The 21,127-nt window shown below is 44.9% G+C and overlaps 2 protein-coding genes across 2 annotated transcripts; one reads left to right on the top strand and one right to left on the bottom strand.

The window, feature by feature from the left end:
• Nucleotides 1-8,783: 8,783 nt before the first annotated feature.
• Nucleotides 8,784-10,768, top strand: LOC124295043 (UDP-glycosyltransferase UGT5-like). The gene is made up of 7 exons (XM_046743111.1): nucleotides 8,784-8,894; nucleotides 8,980-9,370; nucleotides 9,471-9,790; nucleotides 9,881-10,103; nucleotides 10,181-10,400; nucleotides 10,454-10,472; nucleotides 10,517-10,768. The coding sequence occupies exons 1-7, from the start codon at nucleotides 8,784-8,786 to the stop codon at nucleotides 10,766-10,768; spliced, it is 1,536 nt and encodes a 511-aa protein (XP_046599067.1).
• A 3,366-nt stretch (nucleotides 10,769-14,134) lies between these two features.
• On the bottom strand, nucleotides 14,135-20,583 carry LOC107217968 (nose resistant to fluoxetine protein 6). The gene is made up of 11 exons (XM_015655691.2): nucleotides 19,880-20,583; nucleotides 17,853-18,091; nucleotides 17,548-17,753; nucleotides 17,396-17,484; nucleotides 17,049-17,254; nucleotides 16,135-16,473; nucleotides 15,675-15,871; nucleotides 15,180-15,306; nucleotides 14,908-15,097; nucleotides 14,666-14,808; nucleotides 14,135-14,563 (listed from the first exon to the last, which is right to left on the bottom strand). The coding sequence occupies exons 1-11, from the start codon at nucleotides 20,310-20,312 to the stop codon at nucleotides 14,426-14,428; spliced, it is 2,307 nt and encodes a 768-aa protein (XP_015511177.1). The 5' UTR covers nucleotides 20,313-20,583; the 3' UTR covers nucleotides 14,135-14,425.
• Nucleotides 20,584-21,127: the final 544 nt, after the last annotated feature.

Raw genomic sequence — 21,127 nt, 5'->3', positions numbered from 1 at the left:
CTCAGCGAATCGTCGAAACTTTTTTTTAATTTCATTTACTCTAATTTCCAAGGTAAATTTTCCAATAGTGACGCTGTCGAGACGAACGCGACCCGCCGTGCAGTCGACCCCCCTCGAACCATTGATTCATTGTGAAACTCGACGTTGCTTCCCGCGTTCGCTTCCATCGAGAATTTAAAGCAACTGGTAAAAGTTACGAAACCAGTTAGATACCTGATTCAAGGGGCTAAGGGGCCAAGACCGCCCTCGAGCACGCTTCGCGTACTTTCAATGGAATCAGAGGCTGCGATACACCGTCGAACAAACTTTGAATAATGTCTGAAACGGCACCGTTGGCCGATCCGACGCCGGCCAATAAAGTTGAATAATCTCCGGTGCCCGGATAAATCGGAGAATCGAAAGAACATCTGGCGAACACATTTTCAAACCTACGTACAACGTCAAACCGCTAATTCTCCAGAAACATATCTGTTTTTATCGCGTTGCGGTGGAGAGATTTTTCACACGTATAAAAAAATTTCAAGGATTTCAACGGTCGAGGAAAATAAATCAATCGTTGAAACGGATAATTTGATGAAGCGCTTTTTATTTCATCACCTGACGGATAACTACGACAAGCCAGTGGTATCTTCAATTATAAATTGGTGTGCTCAAGCCGAAGTTATTATTTTTTCCACCTGGCAAAGCAGAAAAAATAGCAAAACTAAACGGTACGGGAAAAACAGGGGCAGACAGAGAGCGGTGGAGAACCGCGTATATTTGAAATAAAAGTGTGCAAACAGGAGGGTAATCCTCGTTAAAAATGTTATTGCTCGCAGGATATGTGTGAGGGAGGAAACAACACTCGTACGAGTACACATCCGCGGGTATGTGGCAACAGTTTCGACGAAATCCGAGAGAAATCGCCGGGATTAGTCAGCACGTTCACCCCGGGTACGATTATGAAAACAAACAATGGATTCTCTCGGGTATCATTGTCCCACATGCAATATAAAAATGTGAAGCCCAGTTGCATGTAATCATATGCTAAGGCTGCCTGAGCGCCGCTGAGTTCCAGGCAGGCATAATGCCGAACGGGAACAAAGGCTTTCGTCATTTCTGGCTCGACGTACGCTGAAAATAAGCCAAATGCCGAAATCCAAAAAGTTGTATCCACGAGCCAAAACGATGTCGGTGTGATCGAGATACGATTCTCGGGAAAACTTACGCACGGAGCCTCGGTGCTGAGACGATAATTAACTAATCGAATCATGGAGCAGATGCGCCTTCGATTCATGAACCGGGTAGGTATGGTCCGGTTATGAACCAGACGATCATAATTTGCGAATTGACGATGATCAATTGATGGAAAAGAGAAAACATTTCCGACCAGTTTTCCGCCTCGGCTATTGGCGGCGCATCGTAATTAAAAGTACAGGACAATGGGTATCGGAGTATGCGGAGAATTCCAACTGACGATAATAGACGGTGGGAATTAATTATAATCCCGGAAGATCAGGAGCGCTTAATTCATCCCCTGACAGAAAGCCGCGTCTCGCCCTTACGGGCTGCGAGTGGACGGGTGTAGCTGACGAAGGTACGTATATGCTGTTATTTCAAGTAATGGCGTGTGTTTATGCACGCGAAGTAACTAAACTTGCTCTCACCCAGTCCTCGAACCCAAGGTGGATGTATACGAAGACCTGAGACCCCGTCGCTTCTCCTCACTCGCTTCGAATGATAATAAGATTTGACTCATTAGAAGTTTCGTTAGAGCGTTTGTTTGCCGTGCGGGTGCAGAAGAGAGTCAGGCTTCCGTGTCGGCGGCACCCGCTCCGAATAGAATCTCACCCTCGACAATTCTCATCCACTTCCAATTCAGCCTCTTGCTAATTCCGCGGCTCTCAGACTCCGTTTATCTCCTTATCGGGTTCATCGGGCGAACCGGTAAGCACAGCGAGACTTTTTCGCGGTAGGTGCACGCGAGCCTCGCGAGAAGCAAAAAATAAAAGCTCGTCAAGCGTCGAATCCCGTGCCTCGAGGCTCTCCACCTGATGCAACTTCGCCGTTCCTGAAAACGTCTTCGAGGATTCCCCCGTGAATCGTCGAGAGCTTCACCCACACCCGCCCTTTGAAAGGACTTGTTCGTCCCTCGAGTTGGTGGATCTGCAAGTACTCACCTCCGGTCGCTGGTTCGTATACATTTGAAATATCTATTCATCGGGTATGTTCAGAAAAAAATGTACGGTCGGTTGGTTCGGTCAATTATTTTCTATCTTGAATATATTCCCCGGAGAGAAAGAGGGCACCGAGCTTATGCAGCTTCACCATCCTCCTGCAATACGAACTGGCAGATACAACCCGGACGATGCGATGCCCGCCCACCTAATTACATCCTGTAGAATACGTCGGGACGCGGGGCTTTGTACAACTCACGTACTTCCGGTTATGGATACGGGGGTGTGCACACATGTTCACAGACACCCCCTACAGCCGCTGTGTGAGAATGCAGTTACGTTGTACGCGTGCGATTCGAAAGCGAATGGGAACCGGCGCCGTCGGTTATATTCTGATTTCTGAAGGTTCCGAGCCTTCCACCCCTGTTCGTCCACGTTGTACTTCGGTTAATTAGCATGCTCTAAAGCGGATCAAAAGTGGCGGATTTCTCATTCGTTCCTTTTCTTTTTTTTTTTACATCAAATCGATTGCAGGCTCCGATCATCGACGGCGGGATTGAACCGATCGATCCTGAGGCACGGTGGTGGGGGAGAGGGGGAAAAAAAAATGAGGAAATAAAGTCGTTTGATGCAGCGAAACGGAAGAATGGATTTCTTCTCGGATAATCAAAGAACTCCTCCGAGAGCCGCCTTTGTCTCTAGGAATTTGACGATTTTACCAAGACCCATGTGCGGCTTAAGCGCCCCAGTTTCCTTTGACGGGACGAGGCAACGAAGGACGCACGCCGAGGAAAATACTTTCGTATAGTGTGCGAATATAATGACAGCGTAATGACGAAGCCGTTGAACGAGCGACGCGGGGCCTTTGGGCGTTATAGCTGTACAAGTTCCGCACAGTACGACCGGAAAATTAAATTCCAACGAGGCAACGCGTTCAACGACTCAGTGTGTCGGCGTCTCTCCCGGTACGGTAATATTTTTTCACCATTTGGATTTTCCCTCTCTCGTCATTTCTTTGACGTTCATCCTTCGCTGATTCGAGGAGTTTACTTTATTCCCCGCAAAGGAAAACGGGATAACAATCGATCGATAACGCGGATACCGCGATGGCTGCTTCAATCGGCGTCGGGGAAGGGGAAAATTTCCAGGACCGAACCAATTGAATAAATCAATTTGCAAGCTTTGACCGAAGGTCATTCGAACCGCGCGTTGATACGGACAAGCCGACGGCCTCGGGTGTGAGGAGGCAATAGAGATTTGGTAGGCTTATTATCACGTTGGCTAGATTGGCCAGCGGTATGAATGATAAATCTGGACTAGGCAAATGCAGTAATTAAACATTGGCTAACGAGTCATCTATATGGTAAACAGGACGGCTGGCTGGCTGGCTCAACGCTGAAATGGTCTGGCTTGATGCCTGTACCGCGGTCGAAAAGCCATCCGCAATATCGAACAAAACCAGAGCTTATCGCGCTGTTTCTGCGTCCGATTGTCCCTCGAGTCGAGCGCAGAGTCGGTATATTTTTACTCCCGCCTTTTATCATTTTTTCGACTTTTGAAAATTGCTCGTCTTCTTCTCGCGACGGAAAAGCCGTTGACGGAATAAGAGATATAAATTCGTTTGAGTGTCGAACAATTGTAGGACAAGAATCTCTAGCGTTGTTCAATTTGTGAGGAAAAAATCTCGTCGATATTTACGGAGGCTGGTGGACGTCTCGAATGTCAGTATAATAAGAAATGTGGACCGGGGAAAAATTCTTTCTTCGTATGAATCGGGAGGAGATAAGATGAGGCAGATTGATACGGGTTCCGTTTTCCTCGGGCATTGCAGACCGTCTTCGGCGATAAGGAGTATCCGCGGCCATATCGGCCTTAGGGCTGTGTAGCAGACGGGGTAATTTTGATTCGACAGGAAATGGTATGCTTGGTGAAAAGTACTTTCACCGGTCCATCAGCCTCCCGTGGGGTTCGGCGTAATATATCCGATGATGGGAAGGATTCTCGGCTGCCCTCCAAGCCCATTATTACCCCCACTTCGGCCGCCGTTCGTCGTTCGACCCGCAGTAGATGGAGAGCTTGACAAATTGTGTTCGAAGAGACACGACGGTATATCGAGGGCAAAATGGGTTCCATATATTCTTCAGATTGAACATTACCACCGGCATATTTCACTCAAGTATTGACAATTATTCCCAACGACTCCGAGTTAAGAGCTGACGTGAATTACGAAAAACTCGGACGGATAATATTCGTATCTGGTTCTGATATCGTTGGATTTCTCCGTTGGAAATATTTCTTTCTTACTCTCCTTCGTGGAGATCACCGATTTTCTTCGGTATTGAGTTTGTATTCCTCCGTATACGTTGAGGCGTAGCCTAGCTTTGTCCATTTTATTCGGGTACCAGCCGCTCCGAAGACATAAATAACGGACAATGTCATAAAGGAATCCCATACCGGCCATAAAATTGATACCATAGATCACACTCGAGGAAAATATGTTAGATTGTAGGGTTACCAAAGGCTGAAAAGTCGCCGACGATTTCTTTGCGCTTGCCGCTTATATTCGGCGAGAGTTTCGGAGTGTGGACACGAATTTGAACGACGCCTGTTCCAATATCTTCAATTATTTGGATAGTCTTCCGTGAAATTTCAACAAAGCAGTTTGAACAGGATGATCAGGCTATCAGCGGCTAAGCAATGGCGGGTGGGATTTGACTTAAGGGAAACTTCATTAGACGTCGCATTGCTCGGAAACTTGGTAATTGACGACAATCAAATTTCGCGGTCGCTATACCGTTTAACCGTGTGAATTCCAAGTTTTCGATCTAACGACGTTCGAAGTAAAAGATGCGCGTTGTCATTGGAACGAATTCGGCGAGTAAAATAAACCAAGGTATCTACGGAACCTTTGAGCGAACATCCAACCCTTATTTGCGGCAATTTTTAGTAAAATATCACCGCCTGAAGCTAATGGAGTTGTTTTTGTACTAATTGGAATCAAGAAAATCGGATTAGTTTGACGCCGAATTTTTCTTATCCATACCAGCGACGAGCAATTCATGAGTTGAAATTCCGATAACATCGGTATTCTACATGACATTAACGACAAGACGCACAATCGCATTGAACAATCTCGACAACAGATATTAATCTTATTACAAATGTTACACGCGCTATTTAAGATTAACATTCTGAGATATAATAAGTGACGACCCCATTTAAATTGTTTCCAAGGTAGATATCATCAAGGCAAAAACTGAAAGTTGACGAACGAAAAGCATTCCTGGCGTTGAGAAAGTATACCTAAGACTGAAGTCCCGAAAATGTGTTACGCAGCCAAGTAGTAAGTAACTGTACTTTTGGATCAAAAGTACAAAATCAAAAGAACTAAACCAAGGCCAAACCTTAAGGTCAGCATCATTTTTTTTTTTAATTGAATACGGAACTGGCACGCATGAAATTCCGTCCTGCGTACAGCGTCGCTGCTCCACTTTGATCGTACCTAAGGTAAGAATGATATTAATAACAGAGAAAATTCTTCGTCGCAGACCGGCGCTGGAGCGAAAGGGTGAGGGGCAAAAACTGGGAAAAAGATCCGCAGAGGGGAAGAGAGTGAAGAGAGAGGAGATCAGGCGATGGTTGGGGGTAAGAGCAAACCGCTGTTTCATGAAATGGATCGGATTAAATATTATTATGAGGACGAATGAGATACGTCACACTCACTTTCTTTATTTTCACGTCATTTCATTTTTCCCTGCTACAACCATCCCTTCTTCGGCTCGTTTTCTTACAGACAAGGACATGCCCGTCTGGCCTGCGACTGTCTCGAAAGTTTAACCCCCTCCATCAATCCAACTCCCTCTTTTACCCTGAGCATGCAAGCCGCCTTCGTATTCTGCAGCACTTTGTGTGGGTGACGGAAAGTTGTACTGCAGTCATGATCGATGGATGCACAGCAATATCAGTTTATTGGGAAATTTGATTAGGTGGCCGGTTATGTTGCAATGGAAAACAAACTTGGAACAATATTCTCAACAAAATAACAATATAGCGTGAAAAATACGTAACCGTGATCACGATTTCTCATTTTTCACGTCAATTCTTCATTTTTCCATAAAATCAAAATTCATTAATGTGTTTTCGTTTAAAACTGCATTTACAAATTCGCTGTTATGTCCTTTTTTGCGATGCGAATCAGCTGACTATGAACCAGATGTGAACCGTTCCAGTTAACCGATTAGTGAAGATTCTTTCCCGGGATTTTGAGCGCCTTGGTGACAATAACTTGGTCGAATATCCGGGCCTACGGTATTCGAAATTGTATTGAACGAGAAGGGGAGAATTTGACTAAATTGGCCTAAACTAGGAAACGTGGGATTTTCACGCTTGATAGTCAGCAGGCTCTCTGATTCATTTGCCCTTTGGTATCAGCGTTTTCACGTCCCGCGGCAATTACATTAAAAGTTTCTTCAACGGGCACGAGAAGGAAAGACTGTGAAGTAGATACAGACCGTGGCCAAGAACTGCGGAACGCTGAAGTTCCTGCACAGGTCTTGAGTTTGAGCCCGAGCGAGCAAAGAAAGAGAGGCGAACAAGCGGGGACAAAAACGAAGCGGAGTCCAACGGATACCGGAGACAACGAATATAAAAGAATAGAAACTATACATTCTATCAAGATACGTTGAAAATCCTCGCTAATGATATTACCGATCGGTTTTAATTGTCCTCTCTGTCATCCGGGGCTCGATGCTGGCATTACATTTTATACAGGTATACGGAACGGGCAGTTTTACCGTCACTATTACCCCGCCGACTATTATCAAAATTATTATCGTCATTAAATACGAACAGCCCGGCGAAGTCCGTCCTCAGATGATGATAATAATAATAATCGGACCGAGATATCCTCCCCGCGCGATTAACGAGCGGGAAATCAAGTCCGGACGGGAATTATCATCGTCATCATCCAGCTTCCGTTCCCGGTCCAGGTGGAACGAATCGGGACGCCAAGCCAACGCCGAGCCAACGACGTCTACCTTCGTTGACCGTAGTGCTCGAGGCGGCCGAAACGGTAACTGTATTATTACTCGCTTCATTTAAGTTAGATAACAACAAGTATAGACCGGGCACAGAAACCGTAACCCACCGACACCGACGGGATGGCCACGGTGTCGTCGTCGTACAATATCCGCTACATCTCTCGCCTCCAGCCTAATTACTTCCCCTTTCGCCCCGACCCGTCCCGTACCTCCGCGATAGGTACAACAGTCTATCGCAAGAAAGATAGCCGCTTTTTATTCTATTTCTTATACTCTGGTTTAATTAGTTCCCCGATAATACCCCCTATCTCACCTCCGCAGCGACGGGGGAGCCGCACTCGAGTTTCCGCTTGTCTCTGCGGAACGCTTTGAATTTCATTCGAATTATTTGAGATTTTAGATTTGAAACCCGCGTCCCGGTCTAGCCCCGAGCGAGTTATCGTCCCGGCATAACACTCCCCTTATACTTCTATCCTCCCCTCGCACCGCGTTACCGTTCTGTGTCAGACATTTTTCAGATACAAGTAAAGCCGAGTATCGAAATCGCACGAATGTGCTCTGATTAGGACGTGTCGAAGACTGTTGCAGACATTCGCAGCCTCCGTTGATGAGGAATGTTCGTTCTTTTCACAGACCTCGGATATATACTCAATATAAAACTGCAGCCGTAAGCGAGATAATAATCCATCACACTTTTGACGGTTCGTATTCCTGCTGGACAAGGACATTTGATTTGACGCAATAATTAGGTTCAGAATAAGGTCTGCACGCGTCAACGGCGAAGATTGTTTGCATTGAATTTATTACACGAGAGAGAGAGAGAGAGAGAGAGAGAGAGAAAAGTAAGTAGAATACCACACACCAGTAATTAATTTTTGTCCGACGCGTATGGCGTCAGTGAAAACCTTGGCACGAATCATCGTTCTCACTGAAAGAGCATTCAAGGCAACCTACGCTCCCTCTGCTTTGTAACGAGTTACGTTTGTTAGCGTGCACGTACTAAATAGGTGATATTATCGTCACGAGAAATAGGTGGGGTGGGAGATCCTCTCATGTGCACCTAAGGCGAACAAATATTATTGCAGCAATAACATCGTTAATAATAGATTACGTTGAATAAAGTCAAAGGAAAATTAAATTCTCGTAAATATTTGAGCCTCGTATTTTCCCATCAAGCTATCGTCACGTACGTCATACTTTCGACAAAAGCCACTCCCGTCTCCATTCAAAAAACTAATTTTATCAGAATCACGCAAGCTGGTCTCTTCGGAGAATCTGTGCATCTTTTGCAACGTAGTTTTGCACAGCATTCAACGTTCGCCATCTTCAAATTCACTCACCTCTCTATACCGAATCCCGACGATCCCTTAATCCATTTGTTTTCTAAGCTATGGGAACGATACGAAGGCAATTAGAGATTTTCCGCAACCTCACTCCACTTCCTGGTGTTTTCATGCTCCCTTCCAATTTGAGCGACTAATGTTCAAACGGCGAAAACGTCTTAACGCGTCACAGATCTTCTACCTTTTAAAATACGACCTGTTTATTAGAACGAAGACGTTTGATGAAGACGCACACGGTTCCAACAATGGTACGAGTACTTGTATTCAGCGTGACAGTTGTTCTGTACGTTTTGGGAGGCGTTGCCGAATCAGCGCGAATACTCGGGGTGTTTGTTACTCCATCCTTCAGTCATCAGGTATGAGAAACGAGCTGGTTTTACTTGGGTTCCAAAGAGAGTTAATCTCATTTTTTTGCTCATATTCGTGTCTCTGGACCAATAGATCGTCTTCAGAGCGTTAACAATGGAACTTTCCAAGCGGGGCCACGAGTTGGTTGTCTTCACCTCGGATCCGCTGAACGATCCTAGCCTAAATAATTACAAGGAAATCGACATGCACTATACCTACGACCTGAAGATGGACCACGCCATAGCCTTGGACGAGACGTCTTTTTTACAAGAATGGTACAAAGTGTCAGAACCGATTACCGAGGCTGTTCTTATCCATCCAGAAATGCAACGAATCATCAGTCCGAACAGCACCGAACGCTTCGACCTCATCATCGCCGAATATTTGTCCTACGATGCCATCTACGCTCTCCGGATTCGGCTGGATGCTCCGATCATCGGAGTTTGCACCACGTCTCTGTCACACTCACTGAGTTACCAAATTGGTTTGTACCAACCAAACGTTTAAGTAAAAGTAGTTTTCAAATGCTCTTCTTCTTTCTACAAAAAAAAAAAATAAATAAATAAATCCTCGATGACTCACAGGAAATACACACGCCCTGTCTTACTCTCCGTCATTGATGGATGATTACACGGATGACATGAATTTCTGGCTGAGGTTGATCAATGCTTATAGAATGGCAAAACACGCGATTTTACGACAATATGATCTATTGCCAAGGCAAGAGAGACTGCTGAAAAAATATTTCGGACCGCATGTGCCAAGTGTTGAGGATCTGAGCACGGAGATGAGTCTGGTATTAACGAGTAGTCATCCATTGCTCGAATACCCAAAGCCGAGCTTACCTAACATGATCCACATAGAGGGTTGCCATTTGAAACTCAAATTACATGGTCTCGACGAAGTAAGATGTGACAACCGCATGTGTGAATCACGACGTATATGAAAAAAGTTAATATTGATACCTTTTTTAAAATTTGAATTTCTTTTTCAGGACTTGAAGGAGTTTTTGGACGGTGCTAAAGAGGGATTTGTTTACTTCAGTCTGGGCACAAACGTGCTGAGCGACCACCTAGCTCCCGAAAAGATACGTACTCTGATATCCGTTTTCGCCGCTGTGCCCTACCGAGTTGTGTGGAAATGGGAGCAGAATTCGCTCGACGGCAAGCCGGACAACGTTTTTATATCAAAGTGGTTCTCTCAACAAGACGTCCTCGGTGAGAATGTGTGCCTGAGAATTCACCTCGTGATTTGATCGAATCAGATAATTGAAAGAGTCCTTCTATAATTTCAGCCCATCCGAACATCAAGCTCTTCGTTTATCAGGGTGGAAGACAAAGCACTGAAGAAGCCATACACTACGGCGTTCCGCTGGTAGGTATACCTGTTTTTGGTGACCAGAAATTCAACGTGCGTAAACTTGAATCCATTCAACTTGGCAAGCGGGTAAATTTCGAGCCACTATCCGGGGATGAACTTAGAGGAGCCATCGTCGAGGTCATCGAGGACAAAGGGTAATTATCTCGAATCAAAACCTAACGACACTAACGTGACAAATGTCCGAAAGGGAAACTACATTCCGCTGTGCGAAATATGCAGGTATAAGGAAAGAATGTTGAAGTTTCGTCAGCTATTCAACGACCGAAAAGAAGACCCGATGGATCGAGCGATGTGGTGGATAGAATACGTCATCAGGCATAACGGTGCTCCTCACCTGCGACCGCGACTTCGACACTGGCCCTGGCACCAGCGAGAACTTCTCGACGTCCTGGCCTTCGTTCTCCTAGTCGCTTCCGCGGCCCTCTACTTGTCGTACAAGTTCATCCGACTAGTTATTAGAAAGTGTGCACAAACGTTGCCATCGAAAGTGAAAACGAACTGAGTTTAGATAATCGGTGATTCTTGGGCTTTGACGGATTCGAGAGATTATATCGCTGAATTATTTTCCCAGGGATACCGGAAGCTTAATTATTAAAAATACTTAGATCCGTTGGAGGTCTCTTTGATACCGCTTATCTGTGTTGATCAATTTGTGCGGCGGTTATAATTATATTACAAAACGAAACAAAAAACAATACACTATAGTTCTGTAGTAAGACATTGGAGAATTCGGAATACGAATTACGAAAATGGAAACTTGAGAGGGCGTGAAAAATTATTCTATTGGGTTAAAACTGAAATTCGTAATAGCGGTCGGTGGCCCGGGGGCGATTCGGTATTTCGAATGACCGAAAAATCATATAGCAGTTGAAAAAAAGAAAGCAGAAATGTTAACGAAAGTATAGATATTCGTGGCAAGGATATACAGCGGTGTAACATTCGGTATAAACTCACGCTCGGTTTTCAGCTCAAAGCTTTGCTTTTCGCGATCAGCAGCGTGTACGCAAAAACGCTTTATATGTTCGACAGTTATTCGTCGGGAATTTTCCTTCATTCAATGCGCATATAACACACGTCGTGTACCGCACAAACTATGTATATCGGAATGGTATTTGATACGGAATATTATTCAATATGCATCGAGCGCCCCACGTTTGATTTCGCTCGACAATAATTGACGTTTGTCCGTCTCTCCGTTCATCTGTCTACATCCACGTTTATCCACGTAGCCACCTACCAAACACGGACGCGTGGTATAGCCGAGAATTTCAGGTTACCGCGTGAAATGAATCACAACGCTGAGAACCGAGGCAGGGGTTCAATGGTGGTCGGCGTAATTGTTAACGCCCGCTGACTTCCCTTTTACACATTAGCCGAGTGCGGAATTTATATCAATAATTATTGTTCACCGATATCTTTCCCTCTGCCCGATCGGCGAGCACCAATTCGGCTGCACCGAACCAACACCGCGAATTTCCACCGATCAACGCAGATATTCATTCCACAGGGTGCCTCCAAGGCAAAAACCAGGAAAAAATCGGCTCACTGATATACGGTGGAACGTGAAAACCTCCGAGCAGCCGCTCCGTAAGTGCCCGTTCTAGAAACCCCCGCCCTCCGGCAACTTGGGGGGATTCTACCGTACGAATCGTCAGGGATGCAGTAACAAAAAGGGGAACGAGATGTTTCGGGAGGTCTCGGAGACGGGTGGAAGGAAAGCGAGTGCCTTTTAGGGGCTTAGAGATTACACTTGGAGCGGGAATCGGCTACCCCGTGCAGCCTCGGAGACGCGAGACGCGTGCGGCGGAAGCTGCAGTCCCCGGTTCCCACGAAGGATCTGCTCAACTCAAGTTATAATACCGGCTGGCTGGGGGGCATCCAGCCAGAGTCCGTCCCTACCTCCGTCTATCTGGGGGTACCGGTTCTTCGGGGGCGAGGAAAACCTCGGCCGTATAGTTACCGAGCGAACCTTCGAACCAACCCCGTGACCTTCGCGACAGCCTCTATAATTTACGTCGCGCTCCGGATTGCTGTCGCTTATTAGGATTGAATAAACATGACGGTGTAACATCCCAGGCGAAAGACCTTCGCCACCGCCTAATTAATTATTCATAATTATTATTCTCCTCGGGGGTTGAAGGAAACGAAGTTTACCAACAAAACTTTTCATTCGAACCCGCGAGCCATCCAACTCAAATTTTACCCCTCGTTCGCGTTTCGTTAAACAGAGAGATGTGATTACGTGCTTCGCTTATTATTGTTATTTTCATTTTTGTTTTTTTTTTTTTTTTTTCGAATTCTCGGTTTCCGGAAGAAAAACGACACGCACTCGTTAATCGCGGTGAGATCGAAGATAAAGGAAATAAAATTACAGACGAATAGTCACCTCGTTTCCCGCGTTGATCGGATTAAACCCTCTGGCAAGGCTCCGGATCCCCAGATCCGCTTGAAGCTTGTATTTCTTCAATCTCCAGAGACAATCTTGTAAATAATCGTAGTAATTACTGAAGAGTTATAGCAAATCGAAGGGAGATGACGAGAATACGAGAGCCAAGACTCGGAGGGAGGACCGGAGGGAAAGAGGGTGGGTAAAGCAAAGGGAGACCACAGTCTTATTTCATTAGCAAAGACGACAAATTGATTGATAATATTGGCTCAAGTATTTCTTTTAACTCGCTCAGGATCTAAGAGTTATCTCCGTGTTCACGAGTGTCCTGCCATTTGCTGCTTGTATAAGATCGGCCGAGGGAATAATTTCCATCGGAATTAAATTCCCTCCTCGTGTCTTATCCGTCGATGGATGAAAAAAACCATTTATTCGCAATTCCCCCTTGCAATTAAATCGTACGCCGTACTTCTGTAATGACGAGCAGGATGCTGACGATGAGATGATCCTGCACATTGGGACCCGCGCAAGCAAAGGACATTTCTAGATCAGCGTTGGCGGACGTACACGTGTGTATATACACACATATATATATATATATATAATGGTATACACGTACAACATGACCGTGCACGGCTTTGCCCACATGAATATCCAACTATGCAAATACCACGGGAGGTCATCGGATGTTTCTCGTTGTCGTCGACAGCATCCCTGCAGCTAGCCTCTCGAAAACGCGACAGTAACGTGGCCGATAATCCGGTTCCGGATAAAGAAAATTTTCACGAAGCTACCAGTTTCCACTGCGAAGATGACATTACGAACAGGCGGACCGAACGAGATCGATTCGTTGGTTATATCCTGATGGAAATCCATGCTCTTGTCACGGAGCGAAGCTCCCCGACAAATGTGATAAGAATTAGGCTTAAAATTGACTTTTTATTTATTTTTCAGGGAATAATCTCGAGCTACGTGGGGAAAATGTATCGAGAATTTGTAAAATCAGAACGTAGCTCGTCTCTGGCAGGTGCGCCATCACGCAGAGATGAAGAACCACCAGGCCGCGTCTCTAGCCAAGCAGAGATGTACGTGGCACGTGTACTTTAGTTTCAACGAACTCGTGCTATTTATTTTGGCAACAGAGAAGAGCGGCGACGCCGTCGTCTCGAGGAGACGCGTCTTCCTCGTCGGACCTTCGCAGTCGACGCACGTTTCAACCATGGAAGCGTACGGCATGCGCCTTGTTGTACAAGCCGGCACTCACGTTGAAATCAACAATGCCGAGGTGTACGTATGTACACGCCTTCGCCGAGAGTAGACGAGAAATAACCAGCCTACCAACGAGACGAGACGCGACGTCCCGTCCCTAATACAGGAACCGGAGTCCGAATATTCGGGAATAGCGAAATCCGAAGCAGGAAGAACCTCGCACGGGCTAGATACGCTTGGAAATGGATTTGGTGGAATAACGTCGACGCCTGATTATATTATATAACATGAAGAATATTCGTTTTATTTATACAGGCTACTCAAGTGAACGTCGCAGGCGTCTCAGCTTAGCGCCATTCGTAAAAATAAATACCTACGTACAATATACAACATATATACAACAACATAATTCACTCATTTGTCTTTTTCCCAGCTCGAATGTTGCCGAGTGGTACTTATATAAATATCGATAACAATAAATGCCCCGTTATGATAGCGGCAGTTTGGGTAAACGACGCGATTCTACGAGCGACATCGACATCGGGTAATAACGTTAGTCGGAAGCTACTTTAACTTCTTCACTTCCCGCTTGGTTTTTCTGAATACTATTTGAGACAGTTCCGCGAACGGCGCCTCGACGCTGAGATGAAGGATGATCGACAGGATGATAACGACGCTCAGTTCACCGACCATCTCCTTCATCTGAAATATTTTAGGGATAAAGATTGTTTCATGCTTTACAATGGAATTGCCGATAACTTTAGACGTCGTATCTCAAATCCAAGAAGAAAAGGTTGTACTCACTATTGAGGGAAAATCTGTATGCTTCGGAACTCTCAGGTATCCTGTGAAGCACACGAGGATTCCCAGGTGAAGCAGAAATACGGAATACGATATTCTTGAGAGGAACTTCAATACCCTGCTGGAAAGAAACGCGTTGACCGGTCCTGAAAGAAGTGATAATTTTTTTTTTTTTTTAGTAAATCCACCTTCCTGCAAGGAACGCAAGCTCCTGTGACGCAGATATTTCAATGTCGAAAACGAACCTCCGTAGCCGTTATGACAGGCGACAATTATCCAGGAAATGGCCACGGCCCAAACAGTCTTGTGAAACGCTCCGAAGTAGGCGTGTCTCCAAGATCCAAGTGGATAATCGACTGCCAGATAGCCCAGAGATCCGAAGAGAGGCCAAAACAGTCCAAGCATCGCCAATGGCCAGCCTGTGCTCAACATCGTCTGGAATCAAGGTTCCACGCAAAGCGGTAAGGTTAATAACGAGAATAACAGACAAGTGTGTGATGTCGAACAGCTGTCCTACCTTCGACATAGCGATGCTCTTGTACCGGTGCATTAGATACCCCGTTGCAATACCGATCAAATAGGGCATCGCTCTCGTGTGGGAAACGAAATAGAAAGTTCGTACGTAGGTGAGAATCGCAATGTCGCTGAAAAGGAACGAGATGTAAGTATGAGTGAAATGAAGAATGATTTCGCAGGTTAACTCGTTAGCGAGAATTTAACTGCAACGGGACTGGAGACCGACTTATCGCAATTCTAAGATCGGTGGAATGTGTTGCAGAGAACCTCAACTTTCCCGACACAATAACACAACACACCGTTGATACTACGGAACCTCGTAATCGGCGCGTACCCACGTGTTGCACACTTTCTACTTATGTTATGCGCCGTGCGGTTAAGCCATTGGATAACCGACGGTTCTGCAGTCTTATTCTCGACGCAAAAGACACGGACTTTGGCACAATTAGTCCTGATTTAAATATAGCCGTAGGCGTTCGAGTGCCGTTCAACTTACTCCGAGTGCATCGTTATCGGTAGACCCGGTAACTTGTTCAAAACAATCGTCGCGTATTCCACTGCAGTCGCGATTCCAGCCACTGTTATCAGGAGAGTCATGCCCAGCTTGGGATTACGCCACAGCGGCACTATCAGCAACGGGGCCAACAGGTACAGCTGCATGTCCACGGACGTGTACCAGGATTGGAGCAGGCACTGAAATCACGATGAAAATGAGCAATGAAAATTTTTGAAACTTACAAGCTGTTCAACTTGACAGTTCCACAGTGTAGTCTTGTCAGTTATCTAATCAGTTGCAAACCTACAAATTTGGTTATAGGTTATTTTATTACCAAGTACTTATGGTACTCGTACTTAATCAAGTTTGGAAGGAACTTTGAGTCAGATTTTTTTGATATTTTTTTTTTCTAATTTCTTATTCGGCTGATTTAAACCATGTGAAGAATAATTCAACATACCAAGTGATATCCCTCACGCTCGTTGTATATGTAATTATTTACGTAGAAGACGGTCTTCCACCAGTTCCATTCGCAAGCGACCTTGTTTTCGCCAACGTGCCGATTCCATAGCGGTCCGTTCGATATTCTGTACATAACTGATACGTACAGACCGATAACGACCAGGAGTGCCGGCGTCAGTCTGAGGTACCTTGTAATGGCACTTTTCCAGTGATTTACGGTTCGCTTTTCCAATCCTGGCATCAGGTTGTAACACCGAACGAGGCCGCCGATGACGAGAAAAGTGTCGACGGGTAAAAAGAAATTCCAGAGAATCATGAGGATGGTGTACTGTTGCGTCTAAGAGATGATTTCGGTAGCGTTAAACAGATTTCGTTTCGCAAACATCCAAAACATGCTGTTCAAAGTTCAAAGATTTGCATTATTGCGGTATACGAGAGTATGAATTTTATCCCGAGTATCGAGATGTTTAAGTTTTATGTTCTCTTGCCATAAAAAAAAAAAAAAAAAAAAAAAACATTACCGATTCATGAGTTCGGAGTAATAAAAATTTTTTACAAGTTTTAGCCGATTGAACGAACGACCGCAAATATGCATACAGACTTGAGCATATTTGCGCGCACGAATGCACTGGTCTGTTCCCTGGATTATGTGTAATTATTCGACTGTTCCGCATTGAACACGTCGTGTAATTACTGTCAGGTTTCAGCTGAATATTTCACTTTGCATTGACGTCAGTGAGCTAAAGCTTTTTCAACAAAGACGTGGATCGTGATTCGCGAGGGGCTTTGCAAAAATCCTGCTCACAATCAGCCGCGAGCCTATTGTTTCCTTAATGCCAAAGATCAACCCCTGCAAGAACAAACGCTGTGCCTGGCTCGAAATGCGAAACGTACACCCGAAAATGGTCTTACTTTGAAAAAAGTCACTTTGTCCGAGTAAGGACTGGAGGATGCCAGGAGAGCCTGGTGGCCCATGACAACCCAGAGCGACGAAATTCCTCGTAAACCGTCCAGGCATTCGATCTGTCTGCTGGACCGACTGGGCGAAAAGTCGGTGAGATTTTTCCAAGACCGTTTCAATGAGAACGCGTCTAGTATCTTCACACTTAACGGTTTTTCTGAAAAAAAAAATAGATCGATCGATCAATCACCGGCAAACAATATCGCCCAATTCCCAGCGTGTTCTTTGGCAGTAAGAAAAATTCGTTGACTCTGCACTTTACTCGGAAGTAAAAAGTGTCCTCGCAACGCATCCTCACCTTCGTCCTGGTTGTCGTTGTTGTTACCGTCACTCTGGTCCCGGAGCGTCCCGACGACGACCAACGAGACGATGACCATCATGCTTAATCTGGGAAAAAATCAGCCGTTGTTATACGTCCGAAGTGTCTTCACCCCGATGTGTTATACTTACAAAATGAGCTTGTCCCTCAAGGAGAAGCCCTGTGGCTGCGAATTCGTGTAACAATCCTTCGAGTGCACCGTCGCTCTGATATCCAATTCGGGGAAGATCCGCTTTCCGGCGGCGTTCAGCATTATCTCAACGTCGACCGGAGAACAAGTTGCCGGAATGCACATGGCCCACTCGATTCGTCCTGACCTCTGCATCGGTATTGTTCCCTGGTTTGGAAAATAATATTACTGTAAGGAAGCCCTCTTCGGCACTCGGAAACCGCGTTCTTTTCCTCCGATAAAATGTGCGAGCTTCGTTCCACGTACCATGGTCGTTTCGTACGTCTCCATGTTCATTCGACCGATGGTCATCGTTCGGACGATTTCCTGAAGCTTGTCGTACACCGGATACGTGTTCTTCACATCCAGATTATAAACGGAGGCGAGACAGTACTTCGGCTCAATTTCCTGGTCGGTTTTCGTCCAAAGACACTCGTCGAAGTCCCCCATGCTGCGGATATTCCCCATAAGAATACCGTGGGGAAACTTTGCGCTTGCGTCCATCACTGCGGGAAAGGAGAGAAGCACGTTAAGACGAATAAAACAGCGTAGATCTCATAGTAATGAACATTGAATTGAGGTCGATCGCGTCACGCTTGATATTACAATACGCCTTTGTAACATATTACACGCATATCTCCCGGATGGATGAAATAATCATTAAATTACATATATTTATCTGTTGCGCAGCGAGACATGATTCGTTCTTTTAGTTAGTTTGGTCCCATGCAGATAATCCGAAATTCTATGATTCTTATTCAGATCAGTTAGTGATTCGTGTACAAAATATGTACGGTCTCTTGGAACAGTGTATTTTCCTACAAATTCAACTCGTTTCGATTTTAAAGCTCGCAAACAAACTGCTTCGTTTATATTTTGTATTTTTAATAGTATCATTAAATTTTCAAGACAACCCAGCGTCACAGGTGTAAAGTAACAATTTTAAATATCACTATCTGGTGTAAAAATATAATGGGATCTGTGCGTAACATTGTACTAATCGCACAATTTTTCCTTGAAGTAGAGAATTCTTGAAATTTTTTTTAAAATGGGAGGAGAGCGGGAATGAAGTATTCGTCTAATTCGTTTCTTGAGAAATAGAAATACGCAAAATTTGGAGCTGTTTCAAGTCTGATGATTTTCTGCGTGAGGAACTTGATTTGATGCAAAATTATAAATTTTTTTTTATTTTTGCAATCAGCCCACAAAAAAATATTCAGTATAGTATATTTGAACTGGCAGTTCAATCAGCAGCACTAGACGCACGGACGCATTCGTTTTTATTCATAGACTTTGGAACACCGAATTGAAAATGCTGCTCTCGTTATAAGAATTATGCGAAATGATCTGTTTCAAACTTTCCCGACTCCTGGCCATATCTCACGTTATTGCTTGCAATTAATATTACTCAAACTTGGCGGAGAAAAAACGTTGTATATTCAGATCATTTTTTCACCGAGAATCACAATTTACGTCGCAGTGAAATTAACGCCTTCGCATCAATCCGCTAATGTTACGAGTCTAGGTAACTTTTGAATCAGTGAATATAAAACATCCGTGAATGTACCGGTGAATTCGTAATTCGTACAAAATACGCGAAGTGAGCCGATGTTCCGACTGGATCATTAATTGCGCAAGTTTTAAGATCGCTAGATGGTCTCTCGCGTAACTGCTATACCAGTTTTTACTTTCTTTCAACTTGCGTAATATTGGATACACATGTATACCGCGATACGAGTAATGTATGTATATAAAAGATATTGAGGTAACGGTTTCTTTATACATTGAATAAATCATGCGGGTGTATACGTGTTATACCATCCACGGAACGGTGTAAAGTAAAATTAATACAAGCGCCATTGACACACGTGTGTTTTCCCTCTGTCATGAGTCAAGAAATCTGTACGGCGATGTACTTTTTTTCTCTTCTACTCGTCAGATGAATCGTCACTGTCCACAATTATATATTAAGATGCATTTTCCACCGGTGCATTCACTTTCACAGTATATAAATACTTCACCGTTGACGCTCAACTTTCACAGTTTAATTGAGAGAACGAAAACTCTTCTTTTCTCGCATGCATATTTACATCACCGGCTCTTACTCGGAAGTGTACGGTACAACGTTAGACGTACGATAAATTTTTATCAATTCTCAAAGCACAATTGGAACGCCTACGTGAAACGGTTGCAAAGCTTCGCGTTTAAAGAACCGGCACAATTGACAAAACGATATCGGTAAAGAGGTAAATAAATCTAATAGCGACGACCGTTCGACCAGTTAAATTACTCACTCCTGACGGCCCAGTGGGTGAAGTTACTCAGTTCCTGTAAATATGTCTGCGTGTCCCTCTGGCAGGCGATCCCAAGGTTATCCGGAAGCGGTGTCAACGTCGATATCACCTGTGTAATCCAATTCTGGGGCGCACTGGGTCTGAGTGACATGCGATTGAAATTCTGACCCGTGTTCGCGACGAAGTCGTCTTCGTCCTCGTCTTCGTCGAGTAGGTCGGATACGTTTTTTTGAAAGACATGTTTCGGGACAGCAACGGTATGGTTGTGGGTAAAATTTAAACCACTGGTAACCGGTCGTCGAACACTGGATGCGTTGACTTGATTGGTATCGCTGCCGGTGACCGCGCCGGTGCAACTGGAGAGAATTGCAGTGCTCTGAGCCGGAACGTTGAGACACAAGCCGTACAACACCACCAACGAAACGGCACGCATTTTGACTGAGGAATTGCCTGAGCGAGAGCGTCGGCTTATATAGACTCTTTAAGATCTAAGGGCTTACATAAAACTCGCTGACAGCAATCCCCGAACAGGATAGCCGCCGATAAGTTTCGGCTTGTGGTAGTGTAACGAGTAGGAAACAGAAAACACCTCTTCCTCTCACTCGGGCCGATTGCCTGGGAAGAATAGTCCTACGAACTAGCCGACGAGCAAAGTAGTCGAACGGACAACGTTGGACACTTTCGCGCGCAGACTGACCCCTACCAAAATCATTCACCTCTCCAGCATGGTTCTCTGGGTAAACACCACCGTTCCCAGGTTCGCGTAATCACCACGGAGCCAACACCTCGTCGGTGGTCATAAGAACTACCGCCGTTTCCGCTATCGGCCTCGTCTCCATTCGGCCAATAATATTTACCTGCATCCCGACTGGCTCCGGGCTGATTTTCAAAATAACAACACGCCGATTAACATGGCTCGGAAACTTCCAATATTTCCTCTCTTATTAGTCCACATGCTTTTCACGCTCCAGCTTGTTTGCTCTCATTCTTACGGCTAACCCTGGTATCAATTTTTTTGTTTTTCCATTTTCTTCGTTACCTCGTTAAAAAATAATTCCAGAAATGTACTCATCGTGGTAGCTACCACACAACATGAAATCGTTCTAAGAAACTTTCAATAAAATATTTTATAGAAAGATTATGAGAATCTTTTTACGAACAGCAACAATCAAGAAATCGTTTGCAAGTTTCTGGCGCGGACATTTTCAACTTGCAGCAACCTTTTATTGAAATATTTTTGAAATGCTT

This window comes from Neodiprion lecontei, chromosome 6 (assembly GCF_021901455.1).
Source record: "Neodiprion lecontei isolate iyNeoLeco1 chromosome 6, iyNeoLeco1.1, whole genome shotgun sequence".
In the NCBI taxonomy this organism is placed as follows: domain Eukaryota; kingdom Metazoa; phylum Arthropoda; class Insecta; order Hymenoptera; family Diprionidae; genus Neodiprion; species Neodiprion lecontei.
The sequence above is the reverse complement of the archived record's forward strand: the minus strand, read 5'-3'. Positions and strand labels throughout refer to the sequence as shown.